Source organism: Vigna unguiculata, chromosome 4, assembly GCF_037176805.1.
Source record: "Vigna unguiculata cultivar grain cowpea cultivar isolate G323 ecotype 2 chromosome 4, ASM3717680v1, whole genome shotgun sequence".
NCBI classification, from domain to species: Eukaryota; Viridiplantae; Streptophyta; class Magnoliopsida; order Fabales; family Fabaceae; genus Vigna; species Vigna unguiculata.
The window spans coordinates 47,578,673-47,592,621 of NC_140795.1; the positions used below are offsets into that span (position 1 = coordinate 47,578,673).

The window sequence follows — 13,949 nt, forward strand, 5'->3', positions numbered from 1 at the left end:
CACCCTTTAATCTTAGTGAAATGACTTAATTATCCCTTATTAAAAAATGTGCATCGCATGTTATTTTTTAAATTTATATTTTGGATTATCTTATAAATTTGTATTATGAATTGTATAATATGGAATGTAAATTTATTATATGAATTATACAATCTAAAATACATTTCGTATTCTAGATTATCTTCTGAATTTGCATTAACGATTGTACAATTCATAATGTAAATTTGTATTACGAATTGTACAATCTAGAATGCAATTTATATTCTTGTTTGTTTTTCAAATTTGAAATACGAATTGTACAATCCAAAATATAATTTGTATAATGGATTATCTTCCAAATTTGTACTATGAATTGTTGAATCCAAAATATAAATTTACATTACGAATTTACAATCCAAAATATGTATGGGTTGTAGAATCCAAAATTATAATTAAAATACACAAAAAAATCATACTATGTCCTTTTTTATTAATTTCAGAAGGGATATAATTCAAAATTTAGAAAATATAAGATGCTAGAAGAAATTCCCTTCATTAGAGATTGCAAAACAAATAATTTTGTGTGGACCAATCCCATAAATCATCTATCAATGGTTTATTTTTCTTGCAACCTCACAATTTGTAATTACACATTTAAAATTTTTACAATGGCCATTTGACCCTTCTTAAAGGTGACTTTCATAGTACTGTTTTCGAAATCTTCTACAATAAGCTTTTCAAGAATTATTGAAACATGATTTTTAGAATAGGATTTCTATAATAGATTTTTGGTTTAATTACTTATTTGTTTTTTATTTTCGATAAAATATATGTAATTTCATTATTTTTGTTAAATTTTTTGAAACAAATCAAATATTTTTATTAAATTTGACATTATGATATGTTAATTACACTGATAAAACAAACTATCTTTATTAACAGCTGTAATTTTACTGAAAAATCCTTAATCTGTTTAAAAAAATTTAAAAAAAAATCAAATTGCATGAATTTAAAAAAATTAGGACCAAATTGTATTAATTTTTACAAATTATGATCAAATTAAGACTAAAAAAAATTAAATATCAACTTAACATTTTTAGATGAAAAGAAGAATCAAATGAATAATTAAACTTAATTTTTTCCGAATATATGAAACTTATTCTTAAGCAAGTTTTCAAATCAGAATTTCTAAAATATATATGATATTTCTTACAACAAATTTTCTGATTTTGAAGTTTTTTTTTAAAATTAACTATCTCTTTTCCTTTTTCATTTGCAATAGAATATGGAGGTTGAACGACGATTGCACAACAACATGATCATAGAAGCTAATTACAATGTTTTTCTTACAATATGACGTGCAGTTAGTAACGATGGATATTCGAGAAGAAAAAACCTCTAATGATTTTAAAGATGTCAAACCCTAATCTCAAATCAAAATCCTAAATTCTAAATTTTAAATTCTTATTAGTGTAAGTTTTTTCTAAATTTGACCACTATGATGATTTTTTGAAATTACACTATGGTTAAAAAATCTCCACGAAAAAGTGTTTTCAATTTTACATTGAGGCATCGATACTCATCTCAGTTACAACATTCACTCATAAGAAACTTTCGAGGACTAGTGAGTCCTCTCTCTGTTTCTTTCCCTTGTAATTTTGATTTGTGACTTCATGTTCTTAGAAAAGTTCACGAGTTCAATCACTTTGATGCAATGAAATCATCACTGATATTTTCAATAACCATGGGAGTAACCAACATAGTTTAATCTGGGGCGAATATTGTGGTGACTAAACTTTGGATCCCCATAATCCACAGCCTTTATCACCATGGCTTCACGCCTTCCATCATGCTCTTGAACTGCACCAAACACAATCTCATTCGTCTCACAGTTTTGCTCATAATAGCCTTGAGGGGTGGAAGAATAACGTGTGTGAACTTGGTGCTGGTGTTTGAGTTTGACCTGTTGCTGCTGCTGCTGCTGCTGTTGTTGCAACTTGGGATGATGCTGTTGTTGATGATGTTGAAGAGGCTGATGAAGTTGTTGTTGATGTTGGAGTTGTTGGAGTTGTTGATGTTGTTGATGATGATGATGTTCTTCATAGTCATCACCACCCTCCCACCTGTTGTTGTTCAAGTAACCTCTACCTGGCTTTAAGTGCTGTGGTTTTTCAAGCTCTTTGGTGATGATAGGGTAGGTTTCCCTAGTTGTTGGTGTTCTGGTTTCTATGGAAGGAGGTTCATCTTCATCAGGAATGACAAAACTCTCTTGCATGGGCCATGTACTAGGATGTCTGTTACCATACTGATACTGCTGCTGATACTGATTGTATTGCAGTGGTTTCCTTTTGGATCCTGTGAACAACCCACCCAAAATTTCACTCATGCATGAGCCAGAGTTCAGAAATAGTCTTCCAAGAGAAACAAAGAAACCCTCATCTTGTTTCTCAAATTCATCTTCATTTGGAATCAAAGGAGGCCTGAATGACTTAGTTGTTGCAGAAGGTGGAGGCCTTTGCATTTGCTGTGCAGAAAATGGCGCTCCTTTGCTCCTTGAAGGGGCCCTTGGATCCTGAAAATGAAATAGATTATGATGTTTCACAGTTTATGATAAAATGATTCAGAAAACATGCTGCAGAAGTAAATAACTTACAGCAGGAGAAGAAAACATAGCCCTCACCCTCCATTGCAGCAATGCTAACATGTAGCCAAAGAATCCAGCAGCAACAAGCACAGCAATTCCTATAATTTTAATGCATAACTTTTCAAGATCAACATGCTCTAAGATTGTAAAAGGATAAAGATAGATAAAGGAGATGATATTACAAGAAATCATACCTAAGTTGAAACTATAGTACTCATGTTCCTCATAAGTAGTACAGTCATCTTGGTGGAGTTGAATCTCTCGAATTGCATGGTTTCCTCTATCCACCACCAAAAGAGAGCAGCTACTACCAACATAAACCACATCAAAGTCATTTGAAAACTTTGCATCCTCACTTGGACCATCAACATGGCCTCCTGCATGGCCCCATTTTCCACCTGCAATGGTGGTAACCCCTGCACAAAATGCATGCCATAAAGTTGAGCATATTAAGAAAATTCAGTCATATATTAAGAATTGGACTTTAAACTTAACTCAACTTCACAAAATCGACTTGTAAAATGAGATTTACACCTATATATATATATATATATATATATATATATATATATATATATATATATATATATATTCTAATTGGCTTTATTTCTAATTGATATGAGACTTCCAACTGCCAGAATCACAGTCTATGAAGAATGCAATAATTTATCGCATCATGACAGTATAGAAAGATGGAATCCATTGGGAGCTTAAGAATGGTAAAATTATGTAAACATACATGTTCTTGTATTTTGAGAATTTCAGCATATTGGTTTATTCATTCATTCTTAAGCAGCATGAGAGTCCAAGGAATTTTGTGTGTATACCTTCATCACTGATTTTTCTGATGGCCATATTCAATGTGTCTGCTATGTAAATATTCCCTCTGTCATCCACTGCAAGCCCTTTAGGGTGGTTCATTCTAGCTTCTCTAGGCCTCCCATCTATGTGTCCAATGTACCCTTCTGAAGATCCAGCAAGCAATTTGGGTCTGCTATCTGTGATTTATCCATTCATTAGGATAGAATCAAACATAATAAAATGCATACACCAAATTAGCTATAATATGTCACCAATAAAGTGAGTAGAATTTCTTTTCAAATTTTCAATCAGCTAGACTTTTTTTAAAGGTTTGGCTTATTTTAAAAGAAGCTCAAGTTATAATGGATGTGACATTTAGATGTTATGAAGAAAGAAGAACCAACAAAAAGGTAAAGGACTATAGTGGGGTAAGGAAGCTAGAATAGAGTTGTGTTTCAAGATTTGTACTTTTTTTATTCTGTGCATCTTTTTTATTCATTTGAAAGTAAAAGAATGTGCAGGCATATTATGCTTTGTTTTGGGTGACTAAAGGTACGTTGTACCTTAAAAAAGGAAGCTTCTGCTTAACAAAAGTTCGTCAAGAATCCTTATAAACAGCCTAGTAGAATCAAAAGATGTCCCGGGAATGAAGCAAAGTTTATGAACAAGAAAAAACTCAAACAACACACATTCTTAAAGAACAGTGCCTGAATTTTGAATCTAATATTTTGGAATAATGAAGCAACAAAGCTAAAGTACTTCCATCTTCTATAAGCCAACCAAGAAAAACCAAAGAGGAAGGTATTTGAAAAAAAGGGTATAGTGAAGCTTAGACGATTTCAGCAAAGAAAACTTACGTCTGGACATTGAACCAGAGATCTTGTAGATGTTGCTGTTCTCAGAATCCAGTACAAGAAATTCACCATTTGGAGACATTTGCACTGAGTGTGGCTCAATTCCAAGCTTACTTCCATCAAATATTGTTTCCACATTGTAGTCACTCTCAAATTTAACCATGGAACGACTGTGCTGTACTGATAAATTTAACCAAGAAAGACCAATATGTTAGCAATTTGAATATACAATAGTGTATGCATACACAATGTGAAAAATTTATACACTATCACTTAATCATAAGTTGTTATATATATATATATATATATGTGTGTGTGTGTGTATGATAAACTCATGGACTTTGAAAAGACTAAAGATGATGATTTCTAATAGCCGAACACGTACTAATACTTTTTATATATGAAATTAACTTCTCTTAACTTATGCCTAAGTTAAAAGTAATTTTTGTGCAAGAACTAGCTATATATTAAGAAGTGAACTTAAAGTAGATGTTTACCTCTACCAGGTTTGGTTGTGGACTTTACACTCAGTGACCATAGCCATTTAAGAAGAGCAGAAACCACATTGGAAACAACACCAGTAACAACTTCTGCATGTCACATGAAATTAAACTCATGAGCAAGAAAACTCAAATGGGAAGAAAATTGAACATGGTTTAGACTGAAGAGCTTGTTGCACTCACTAGCAGGAGGTGGTGTGGCTGAAGTTGGAGAGAAGAGACAAAGCACAAGTACAAAAGCAAAAAGCAGCACAGAACAACTCCTACTCATTCTTCTCTTGCCTCAGTTATTGTGAAATGCTCCCACATGACACATAATGCAATGTCTAATATAACAGGCTATGCATTTTGAGAAGAGAAAACTAACCACAGTGCAATTCTCAATTCTTCTTCACATGAAATGAAATGATTCCCCAGCCTTTTCAGAAAAGAAAGTAAGGATTAGGAAGATAGAGAAACAAACAAGACTTGTAGTGGTGACAGAGACATGTCAGAGAGACACAGGAGACAGAATTTAGAACTGATAGTGAGATGGAATCATATGGATTTCTGTCTTAGATTGTCGTGTCTTTATAACAATACTCGACAAGGTGGTTCCACAAACCTTGCGTTTATTGTATTATAGTGTAAGTTTCCCATTTCCACTTTGGCTCCTCTCCCAAGGGAAACTTCAAATAACTCACCAACATTTTGTTCAAATATTTAACGTGTATATATATTGTTTAGGAGTTGATTTTACTATATTTACTATATTACTCACTGAAACAATAGCTCAAGATTCAAGACTACTTAGGATAGGGCTTCACGAGATTTGATATATCACGATCAGAGTTCAAACTCCAATGTTTGTGAATGTTCCCTCAAAGTGATTTCAAACCATGCACATGACTTATAAAGCATTATTATTGTCTTAAACCAATGCACAAACCGTTACATACTCCTAAATTTGTTTCGTTTCATTGCGTTGCTGTGAAGCTATAGTATTATTCCTAAACAATAAGTGTAAGTTAACACGAAATAAAGGTCAAGTTATGGATCCAATACTACTGAATACTGTGTGAACTATTAAACTAATCACAAACACCTAAGCAAGAGATAACTTCCCTTTTTTTCTTTTTTCTTTTCTTTTCTTTTCAATTGTGTTGCATGAATACATGTCACCTTGCTATGTGCTTCTTTGGTTTAGATTTCATATTGAATACTAAGAACAGGTTGATGCTTTTGAATTATGTGTGTGCTTTCAGTGTAGGAATTTTCTTTTGCAAGTTCTTCGAATCTGATTTTCATTTTTGTTGTCTTTAGTGGTCAAAATAGAAACTCCACTTCTTTTCTCAGTCAAGTATCGTCCAAGTTACGCTTCTTGTAACTATTACCAATCATGAAAGTGAAGCTTTTTGGTGTATCATCATCATCATCATTTTGAATGAATTTAGAGCAGCACATGCAGAATTATAGATTCCATTGCCCAGTGTTGTAACCAAAATATATGTAATCTGAAATATTTAGACAATAAATTATTTCTCACATTTTCTAAAGTTTATAGATTGCCCACAAACTTGGAAGATAATTTATTTGTTTGAAGTAATTTATATTAAATCTTTCTAATGTTTTCTTTGTTTGCCAAGAGAACAAGTAGTAAGAAGAGAGACAGAAAATACAAAGCAAAAGTTTTCAAAGAAATTGAGAAATGATAGATTTGCACACAAAGAAAAAGATAAAGAGAAAAAAACCTAAGAAACGAAGAACATCATCTTTCTTAAGATTCCCAAATTTCCTTAAGATTCTAAGTGTTCACTATCCTTTCTTTGAAAAAGAAAATGTTAAAAGCCCTATCAAATGTATTTGTATTCGTTACCCGCGTTAGGTACAATATTGTTCTTAAATTACCTTCGGATTATATTTATTGAAAATAATGTTTACACATAAAAAAAAAAAAATAAGAGTACTTTTTAAATAGTAACATAAAATAAGATTTAAGAAATGAAAGTGTCTCTGTATAAATATATTAAATATGACTTGTGTACACAATGTAAAAGTTGCAAAGGGATAAACTTTATTTAATAACAATTTTTTTTTTAAGATAAAATTCATGACTTTGATATCAATCTAAAATTATTTGATGATGGACAGTTTGAAATAGTAAAATTTGTCCTTTTAAAATTTGAAATATGAAGACATGAATATAAATCATAAATGTGTTCACACTTCATATATCAAGTGATTGATTCATTCTATTTTCTTTTTACTGGTATACCATTCATCAAGTTTATATATATCCCTTTGATTTCTCAGAACAGGGATGTTTAGAAACAGTGTTCATAAACAGACTCTTTATAAGTCATCAATATCAGATAATACATGAGATATCAATTGTCACACACATGTCATGTCGTCATAAACACATGTCACATCATCAGTAACTGGTAATAAGAACTATTATTAAAATTTATAAAAGTTATGGAAAGTAAGACAAAACTGTGTCATATTTGGAGCTACACCCTACCAAACTACCAAAAGATATTAACTCTTTTTTCATGAAGGAGTAGTTACAGTACTATTGAAATCTTGAACATGATCTATACTTGAGATTCATGGTCGAGCAAAAAGACAAAAAAGGAACCAGTCCCTACAGACAGCTTATTTATGTACCAAGAAAATTACAAAACCAGAGGTGAATATAACAGGTCGACAGCACTTGTCAAGAACCTTGCAGAAGGGTGTCACTATACAAAATGCCACCATTTATCATCACTATGTGTAAGGTTGAGCTACCATAGAATATATCACTAGTCACAAAACTAAACTATAGCCAAAAACTCATTCATACATGGTAGATCATGCCTACCTCTAAGGTAGATGCATGAGGTATGCTTAAAGCATAAGTTGGTCCTCTAGAGTTTCTCCTTAAGAAATCATATCCATAATTGATGACAACTTTTTTCAACCAGCTTGATCCACTTTTTGCTCTAACATATGAGTGACTCAGAATGAATGCCATTCCAGCTTCTTTTGCTTCCATTAGCTCAAGCAACTCTTCTCTTGTTTCAAAATCAATCTGTGGACTGTCTGGCACAACAAACCTCACTCTCTTTCTCACTTTCTCAGGAGAAGGCTTAACTTCCATCAATTCTGAGGGGCCTTCCATTTGAGAATCTTCTTCAGACATCCTTATTGAACCATCTATGTTTGATGCTGATGTCCCAACAACTGTCATCTTTGTGTCCTCCTCAAAACTTCCAAATCCTAGGCCATATTCTGAGGTGTCTGATCTGATGAATTCTGCTATGCTGCACACAAGATCCTTCTCAAACTCCATGTCATCCTTGTGAATGTCTCGGTAGCCATACCTGGCTATGCACCTGTAAAGCCTATACTCCTTTGGGCCAACTCTACCCACCAAGAACCTTTCTTCTGGTCTGACATGTGGCACTTGGACAGACTTGATGCAGAGGAAGATAACAACTTGGTGGAAGGCTGGGAGATTGGTCACAAAGTGGGAGAAAATGGCTGGGATCCCAGACACAAGCTCAGTGTGTATGAGGCCAATTCCCTTGACTCTGACAATGCCTAGAGTGGGGCCTAAACTGAGGAGCCAGTTGATTGGAACCTTGTTCTGAACATCAAACTCATACTTCTTTATTGTGCCATAGTGCCACACATACATGGAAATGAGAAAGATGAGGGAGAGGGCAATGGGGACCCAAGCCCCCTCAAGGAACTTGATCAAGGATGCTGAAAAATAGAGTGCTTCAATGGAGCCAAAGAACAATATGAAGCAAATTGCCAGCAAAATGTTTTTGTGCCAACATAAGACTATAACTAGAGACATTAAGCAAGTAGTCACCAGCATGACAGTTATGACAGCCAAGCCTGTTAAAGCAAAGAAAACAAAATACTTAAAAACACAGTTTGACAATGCAAAGATCAGCACATACATTATTTACTCTTAAAAAATTTCAAATATAACAATGATCATTTAGAAATAGTTCTGCCAATGTTCAAATTTAAGCTATCATACTCATAAGCATCATGAAGATAATCAAGGAGAGGTAGAGTACCTGCTGCATTTCCCATGCGTTTAGTATCTCTAAATCCAACTGTAATAGCCAGGCAAAGCAGCATCAAACTCCAGTTGATCTCAGGAATGTAAATCTGGCCATGAGTCTTGGATGATGTGTGGATGATTTTGACTTTGGGGAAACATCCCAAAGCAGAACATTGTTTGATTATTGAGAAAGTCCCTGTGATGACAGCTTGACTTCCAACCACAGCTTGAAGTATGGCTATTGCAAGAACAGGCCATCTAAGTTTTACTGAAAAGGGAGAAAAGAAAAGTAAGCTAAGCAGCAAAGTAAACACTAGTTTTGTTTTGGATATGTGTTTCTTAGAGAAGATCAAAAGAACTTACCAGGTACTGATACATAGAACCCAATTCGATAGTCAGTTTCAAGGGAATGATGCTTTGAAAGATATGCAGCTTGTCCCATATATGCTAGGATCAAGGAAGGGTACACCAAAAAGGTGAATGCAATCTGCAAGTTAATGAATTTTTGTTAAAATTATTAAGTAACCATCTACCAAAAACATGATATCCATGAACGATGCATCTATATGCATTGAAACTCAATTATCAATTGTTAAAAAGAAAGTCCAATTTAATTTAGTTGTCCATAATGCAGAGGAATTCCTCTATGTATGAAATAAAAATGAAAATGAAAACTAGTAGAAAGGTTATCATAAGGTTCAAGCGTGTTTAGTATTGGATGGTGTTAACAATAAACATAACCCAGGATGAATAAGCTGTGTGGAGCAAGCACACACAGCTCAATGAAGGTAAAGAGTCCTTTTCAGAAGATAAATCTTTGCTTCTTTGAAATCTTGTTGATGCTGCATTTTTAACTTCTGACCTTAAATTAAAGAAGTTGGTTCTGTCTCACTCAATATACCAAAATGTTATGAGTAAATGTATAATTACTGTGTTTGAAACATTAGATGTCATTAAGATCAAATAAACAATGAAACACTCCTTGCACTCTTTCTACATTTCTGCAACCATAGTTTCGTTTTGGACAGGATACAATCAAATTCAAAAAGTGAAAACTCTGATCACAGCTCTTCACATAAATCAAATTTACCTAATAATAGAGTAAAACTACAATAATGCAACATTCGTGTACCTTAATTGACAATTGTGAAAAGTGTCCTAAGTCGGCATACATGGCTTCTGAACCTGGAACACAGAGAGTATAATATCAGAAAGATATACATAATATATCAAGCACACAACAGTTTAGTAAACAAATTTGCTCCATACCAGTTATACAAAGTAGAATTCCACCCAAAGACATCCATCCTCCCTTTTGAGTCTTTTTCAGAAATTTGAACATGTAATATGGGGAGAGAGCTTCATAGACATGTGGATTCCAATGGAAGATGTTATAAATACCAATAGCACTGATGCAAAGTAGCCAGGTCAGGACAACAGGTGCAAAGAGACTTCCCACACGGTGAGTGCCATAATGTTGAAGAGCAAACAAAAACACCAGTATTACACAAGCAACTGGAACCTCCACATCTGCATAACCATTAACCAATAATTAGCTCCAGTGTAATACTGGAAGAGGAAAAATACAGCACATTGAAATTTTCTAGTTTTAATGCTTGTTGAAGATTATGTATCTATGAACACTAGGAACTCAGTATGATGAATACAGTGACAAGGGATTTTAGTAGTTTTATGAGGTTCTGTGCTTAAAAAAATAACACCAGCCATCAAATTACTATAAGTGTATGTGATTTCTTAGAATCTGAGACTGATTAGTGTTTTAAAATGCATATTAATTAACTTTCAAGTGGTAATTTCCTGGTAAATAATTCATCAAGTGGGTCTATCAAGCCAGGTGTTATTATTAGACTGTAGCAAAATTACTTCTGGTAAGAGAAGCTAATAAACATTTGATGACAATTACTAGTTACTAAAGTTGTTGTCACAGTGATTCAAAAGATTTTTTTACTGAATACTAGAATATGATACAGATGTCAAATTATCCAAGGAGACAAAAGTGAGGTCAAGATTAAAGAGTAAGATTGGGTGACTTCACTCTGGTATTTCAACAGCTTCAACTCTTTGAAGTTGACAGAATTAGGTTTAATTGGGATGCCATAGATAACCATTATTTATTACTAATAGTGGAATTGCAGACACTGTTCATGACCAGTCAAATAGTGGCCATTGGCCATACCTAATTTTGTATCCAATCAGACACCATCAACCAACTATTCTAGATTATTCTACAGGGATTTGTTGAAGTCTCATCCAAACCATAATGCTTCATATCATAACCTCTTGAGAGTCCAACTTTACCAGGGAACTACTATTTTATACATAAAACCTATGACTAGTGGGGTTAGGCTTTGCATTTCTTAACCATGCTTTTCATGTGTACTTTTTATCATTTTAGTAACAGTTACGTATTCAAATAGAAGTTTACCAAGACAGTGACTTGGCTTTGATCAAGGCGAAGAAATTTCCTCTGATCTTTATTTATCAGGACCTACAATTGTGCATGCACTTGTCTTTTGGTTCTCCATTTTTTGTCCACTAATTGGAGGTGCTGTGATGGTTCAAATCAGATCTTATTCACTCATTAAACAAATCTGTGTGATGCCCAACTAGAATCCTTTCACTATTAACTAATATCTTTATAGCATATATGCCATTGAGGGGGCAAAATTCCTACCATTCCAACGTAATGCACAGCCAGCTAAGATAACTGCAGTATCAAATATTTCAAAATGGTACACAAAACGAGAATTATTCTAAATTTCTAGATTGTTGTGGGAACATATTCCCGAGATTGATTTGTTCAGGATACCAACCGATTTCAGACCTACTACTCATCAAAGAAAAATTCCGGGGAACAAATTCAAAACGTTTTACCAGTGTTATCTGCAATTGTAAGCTAGATATATAGTATCTGCAATAAAAAAATTGGTAACTGAATAAAGAATCTTTACTGCATATTAAAAAAATGAGAACAAGAAAAAAGGACAACTTTCTCCAATAGAATTCAATTATCCCCAAAGACTTGTTGCTTAGCTGTAAATAACCCTTCCTCAGAGCACAAAGTATGGATTACTAAAACTGCATTAAAAGTTGAGAAATTCTAAATTTTAAGGATTTTGATACTGTTGTTCAAAAACTCTTTCTCTCCCTCTCTTCTTTTGGTGTATACACTCATTTAACTATTGACCCAGAAAACGTTTGTATGAAATCTTGAGATTTTTGTGAGTGCCGTACTCCCTTAAAAGTTCATGGAGAAGAAGATAGAAGAGAAACAAAAGGGCAACAAGAGAATCTGTGAACGGAAATCAGTTTTTTGTGTTCATAAAGAAACTTACATCTGTGCTGTTCTTTAGACATGGAAAGCTCCAACCCTGACACAGCAGAAAAAACTGCAGAATGACCAAAAATCACACAAAAGTTAGTGACCAAGATTCGTATGTACACTACTCACAACCAAGGTTTTAAAAAACTGCAATTTCAGCCAATAATGTCAAAATTTTTGCACTATTGTGACTGCAATTGCTGCATTTCGCAGCAATTTCTTGCTATATCAAGTATATGCCCTTAATTCAAAACCTTGTTTGCAGCCAAATTCACAGAGTATCATGATCAGAAATACCAGAAATTGCTGGTGTGAGCACACCATCCCCAATAACCATGCAGGTTCCTATCAGGGCCAGAACAAGCAGCACCCTTTGCAGCACCCTGTGTTTCTCCAACAAGCTCTTCAACCCCAAACCAACATTTTTCTTGTTGATGGGAACAGTTCCATTGTCTATGGTGTACTCGGTTAAGTCCTCATCTGCAAGCTGAGTGTTAGGCAACAAGCTAACACGGGCGTGGCGGCAGAGCAAGGAGTAGAGAGCAAACGTGCCTCCCTCACCATTGTCATCAGCTCTCAGCACAATGAACACATACTTGAGCAGTGGAATCAGTGTGAGCGTCCAGAAAACAAAAGACAACACCCCATAGATTTCTTCATTGGTATCTGAATGCTGAATATCCTCAGCAAAAGTGCTTTTGTAAACGTAAAGTGGGGAAGTGCTCAAGTCTCCATACACAACCCCCAAGCTCTGATAAGCCAAAGTTAACACTGTCTTCCATGATTCTTCCTGCACATATCACATCACCATTACCATGATGAAACCAAACATTATGAAACATATTTTCTTATCCAACAACAGTATTTTACCTTAATTGTGTTCCTATGGATAACAGACTCAAGATCCATGATGGGATGGGATTTTGTGAGAACTAACTACACAGCAACAACCATGATTTCTTGAGCTTGATAAAGGATGAAGAAAACCCCTCTTGAATCAACAAGTCAATGAAAAAGAAAAAGGAAAAAGCTTTACAAAAAAATTTCAAGAGACAAAAAGTGGCTTTGGTAATGGTACAGTGTAATAATCCTCGCCACTTTTCTTCTCCCACCACCCTCTTTTTGTTGGTATTTTAATATTGTTATTTATGAAAAAGGGTGTGTTGTGGCTCAAATCAAGAGGGACAAATGCAGACAAAAGAAGAACAAACACGAAACACAAGCAACAAAGGAGTTTTTAGTTTAGAAGCGGTGGTGTGACTAGGAAGAAGGTGTGTTGGTGTTGGTGTTGGTGGAGTGAAGGATTAGTTCAGAAAAAGTAGATTAGAATAATGCGTGAGTGGTGGAGTGTGTTTTTATGTGTAGGAGAAACAGAGAAAGAGAAGGAAGGTGTTTTTTGTTTGCTTCTTTGTTGTGTGGTAGTGAAGGTTAGTGGAGAAGGTGAGTTTATGGTTTCTGTGTAAATAAGGTACCATTATGTTTTTTGTTTTTCTTATCTAATCTCTTGTTGTTGAGATTTTATACGTAGGAGAATATTTTGGGTGTTGTTGAACGAAATCTGAAGTGGACAACTACTTCTATTATTGAGACACAAAGAGAGATTATACTTATCAGTGTTTCAAAGATTACTCATACTTTTCAAAACTCAAACAACTATTATCATAAAATTATATCTAACTTTTTTATATTACAAATAACACTTTAAACTTTGTTTGAATCTTACAAAAATTAACGAAATTTGTATTATTTAACTAGAATGCTATATAATTGTTCACATGAGAGA

The 13,949-nt window shown here is 34.0% G+C and overlaps 2 protein-coding genes across 2 annotated transcripts; both read right to left on the bottom strand.

The window, feature by feature from the left end:
* Positions 1–1,515: 1,515 nt before the first annotated feature.
* On the bottom strand, positions 1,516–5,427 carry LOC114181476 (uncharacterized). The gene is made up of 7 exons (XM_028067944.2): positions 4,962–5,427; positions 4,776–4,868; positions 4,282–4,458; positions 3,451–3,621; positions 2,818–3,039; positions 2,633–2,721; positions 1,516–2,551 (listed from the first exon to the last, which is right to left on the bottom strand). Exons 1-7 carry the CDS (start codon positions 5,047–5,049, stop codon positions 1,715–1,717), a joined length of 1,677 nt encoding a protein of 558 aa, XP_027923745.2. The 5' UTR covers positions 5,050–5,427; the 3' UTR covers positions 1,516–1,714.
* A 1,761-nt stretch (positions 5,428–7,188) lies between these two features.
* Positions 7,189–13,633, bottom strand: LOC114181712 (potassium transporter 8-like). Its single transcript, XM_028068243.2, has 8 exons — positions 13,037–13,633; positions 12,464–12,956; positions 12,180–12,233; positions 10,093–10,353; positions 9,956–10,008; positions 9,187–9,310; positions 8,837–9,091; positions 7,189–8,648 (listed from the first exon to the last, which is right to left on the bottom strand). The coding sequence occupies exons 1-8, from the start codon at positions 13,073–13,075 to the stop codon at positions 7,600–7,602; spliced, it is 2,328 nt and encodes a 775-aa protein (XP_027924044.2). The 5' UTR covers positions 13,076–13,633; the 3' UTR covers positions 7,189–7,599.
* Between the last annotated feature and the right edge of the window lie 316 nt (positions 13,634–13,949).

Coding starts and splice junctions, on each gene's coding strand:
- LOC114181476 (XM_028067944.2), bottom strand. CDS start 5,049: ATGAGTAGGAGTTGTTCTGTGCTGCTTTTTGCTTTTGTACTTGTGCTT. Junction 4,869..4,961: donor AGCCACACCACCTCCTGCTA/GTGAGTGCAACA, acceptor TGTGACATGCAG/AAGTTGTTACTGGTGTTGTT. Junction 3,622..4,281: donor CTCTGGTTCAATGTCCAGAC/GTAAGTTTTCTT, acceptor GATAAATCACAG/ATAGCAGACCCAAATTGCTT.
- LOC114181712 (XM_028068243.2), bottom strand. CDS start 13,075: ATGGATCTTGAGTCTGTTATCCATAGGAACACAATTAAG. Junction 12,234..12,463: donor GCTCACACCAGCAATTTCTG/GTATTTCTGATC, acceptor GTCATTCTGCAG/TTTTTTCTGCTGTGTCAGGG. Junction 9,092..9,186: donor GTTCTATGTATCAGTACCTG/GTAAGTTCTTTT, acceptor CTCCCTTTTCAG/TAAAACTTAGATGGCCTGTT.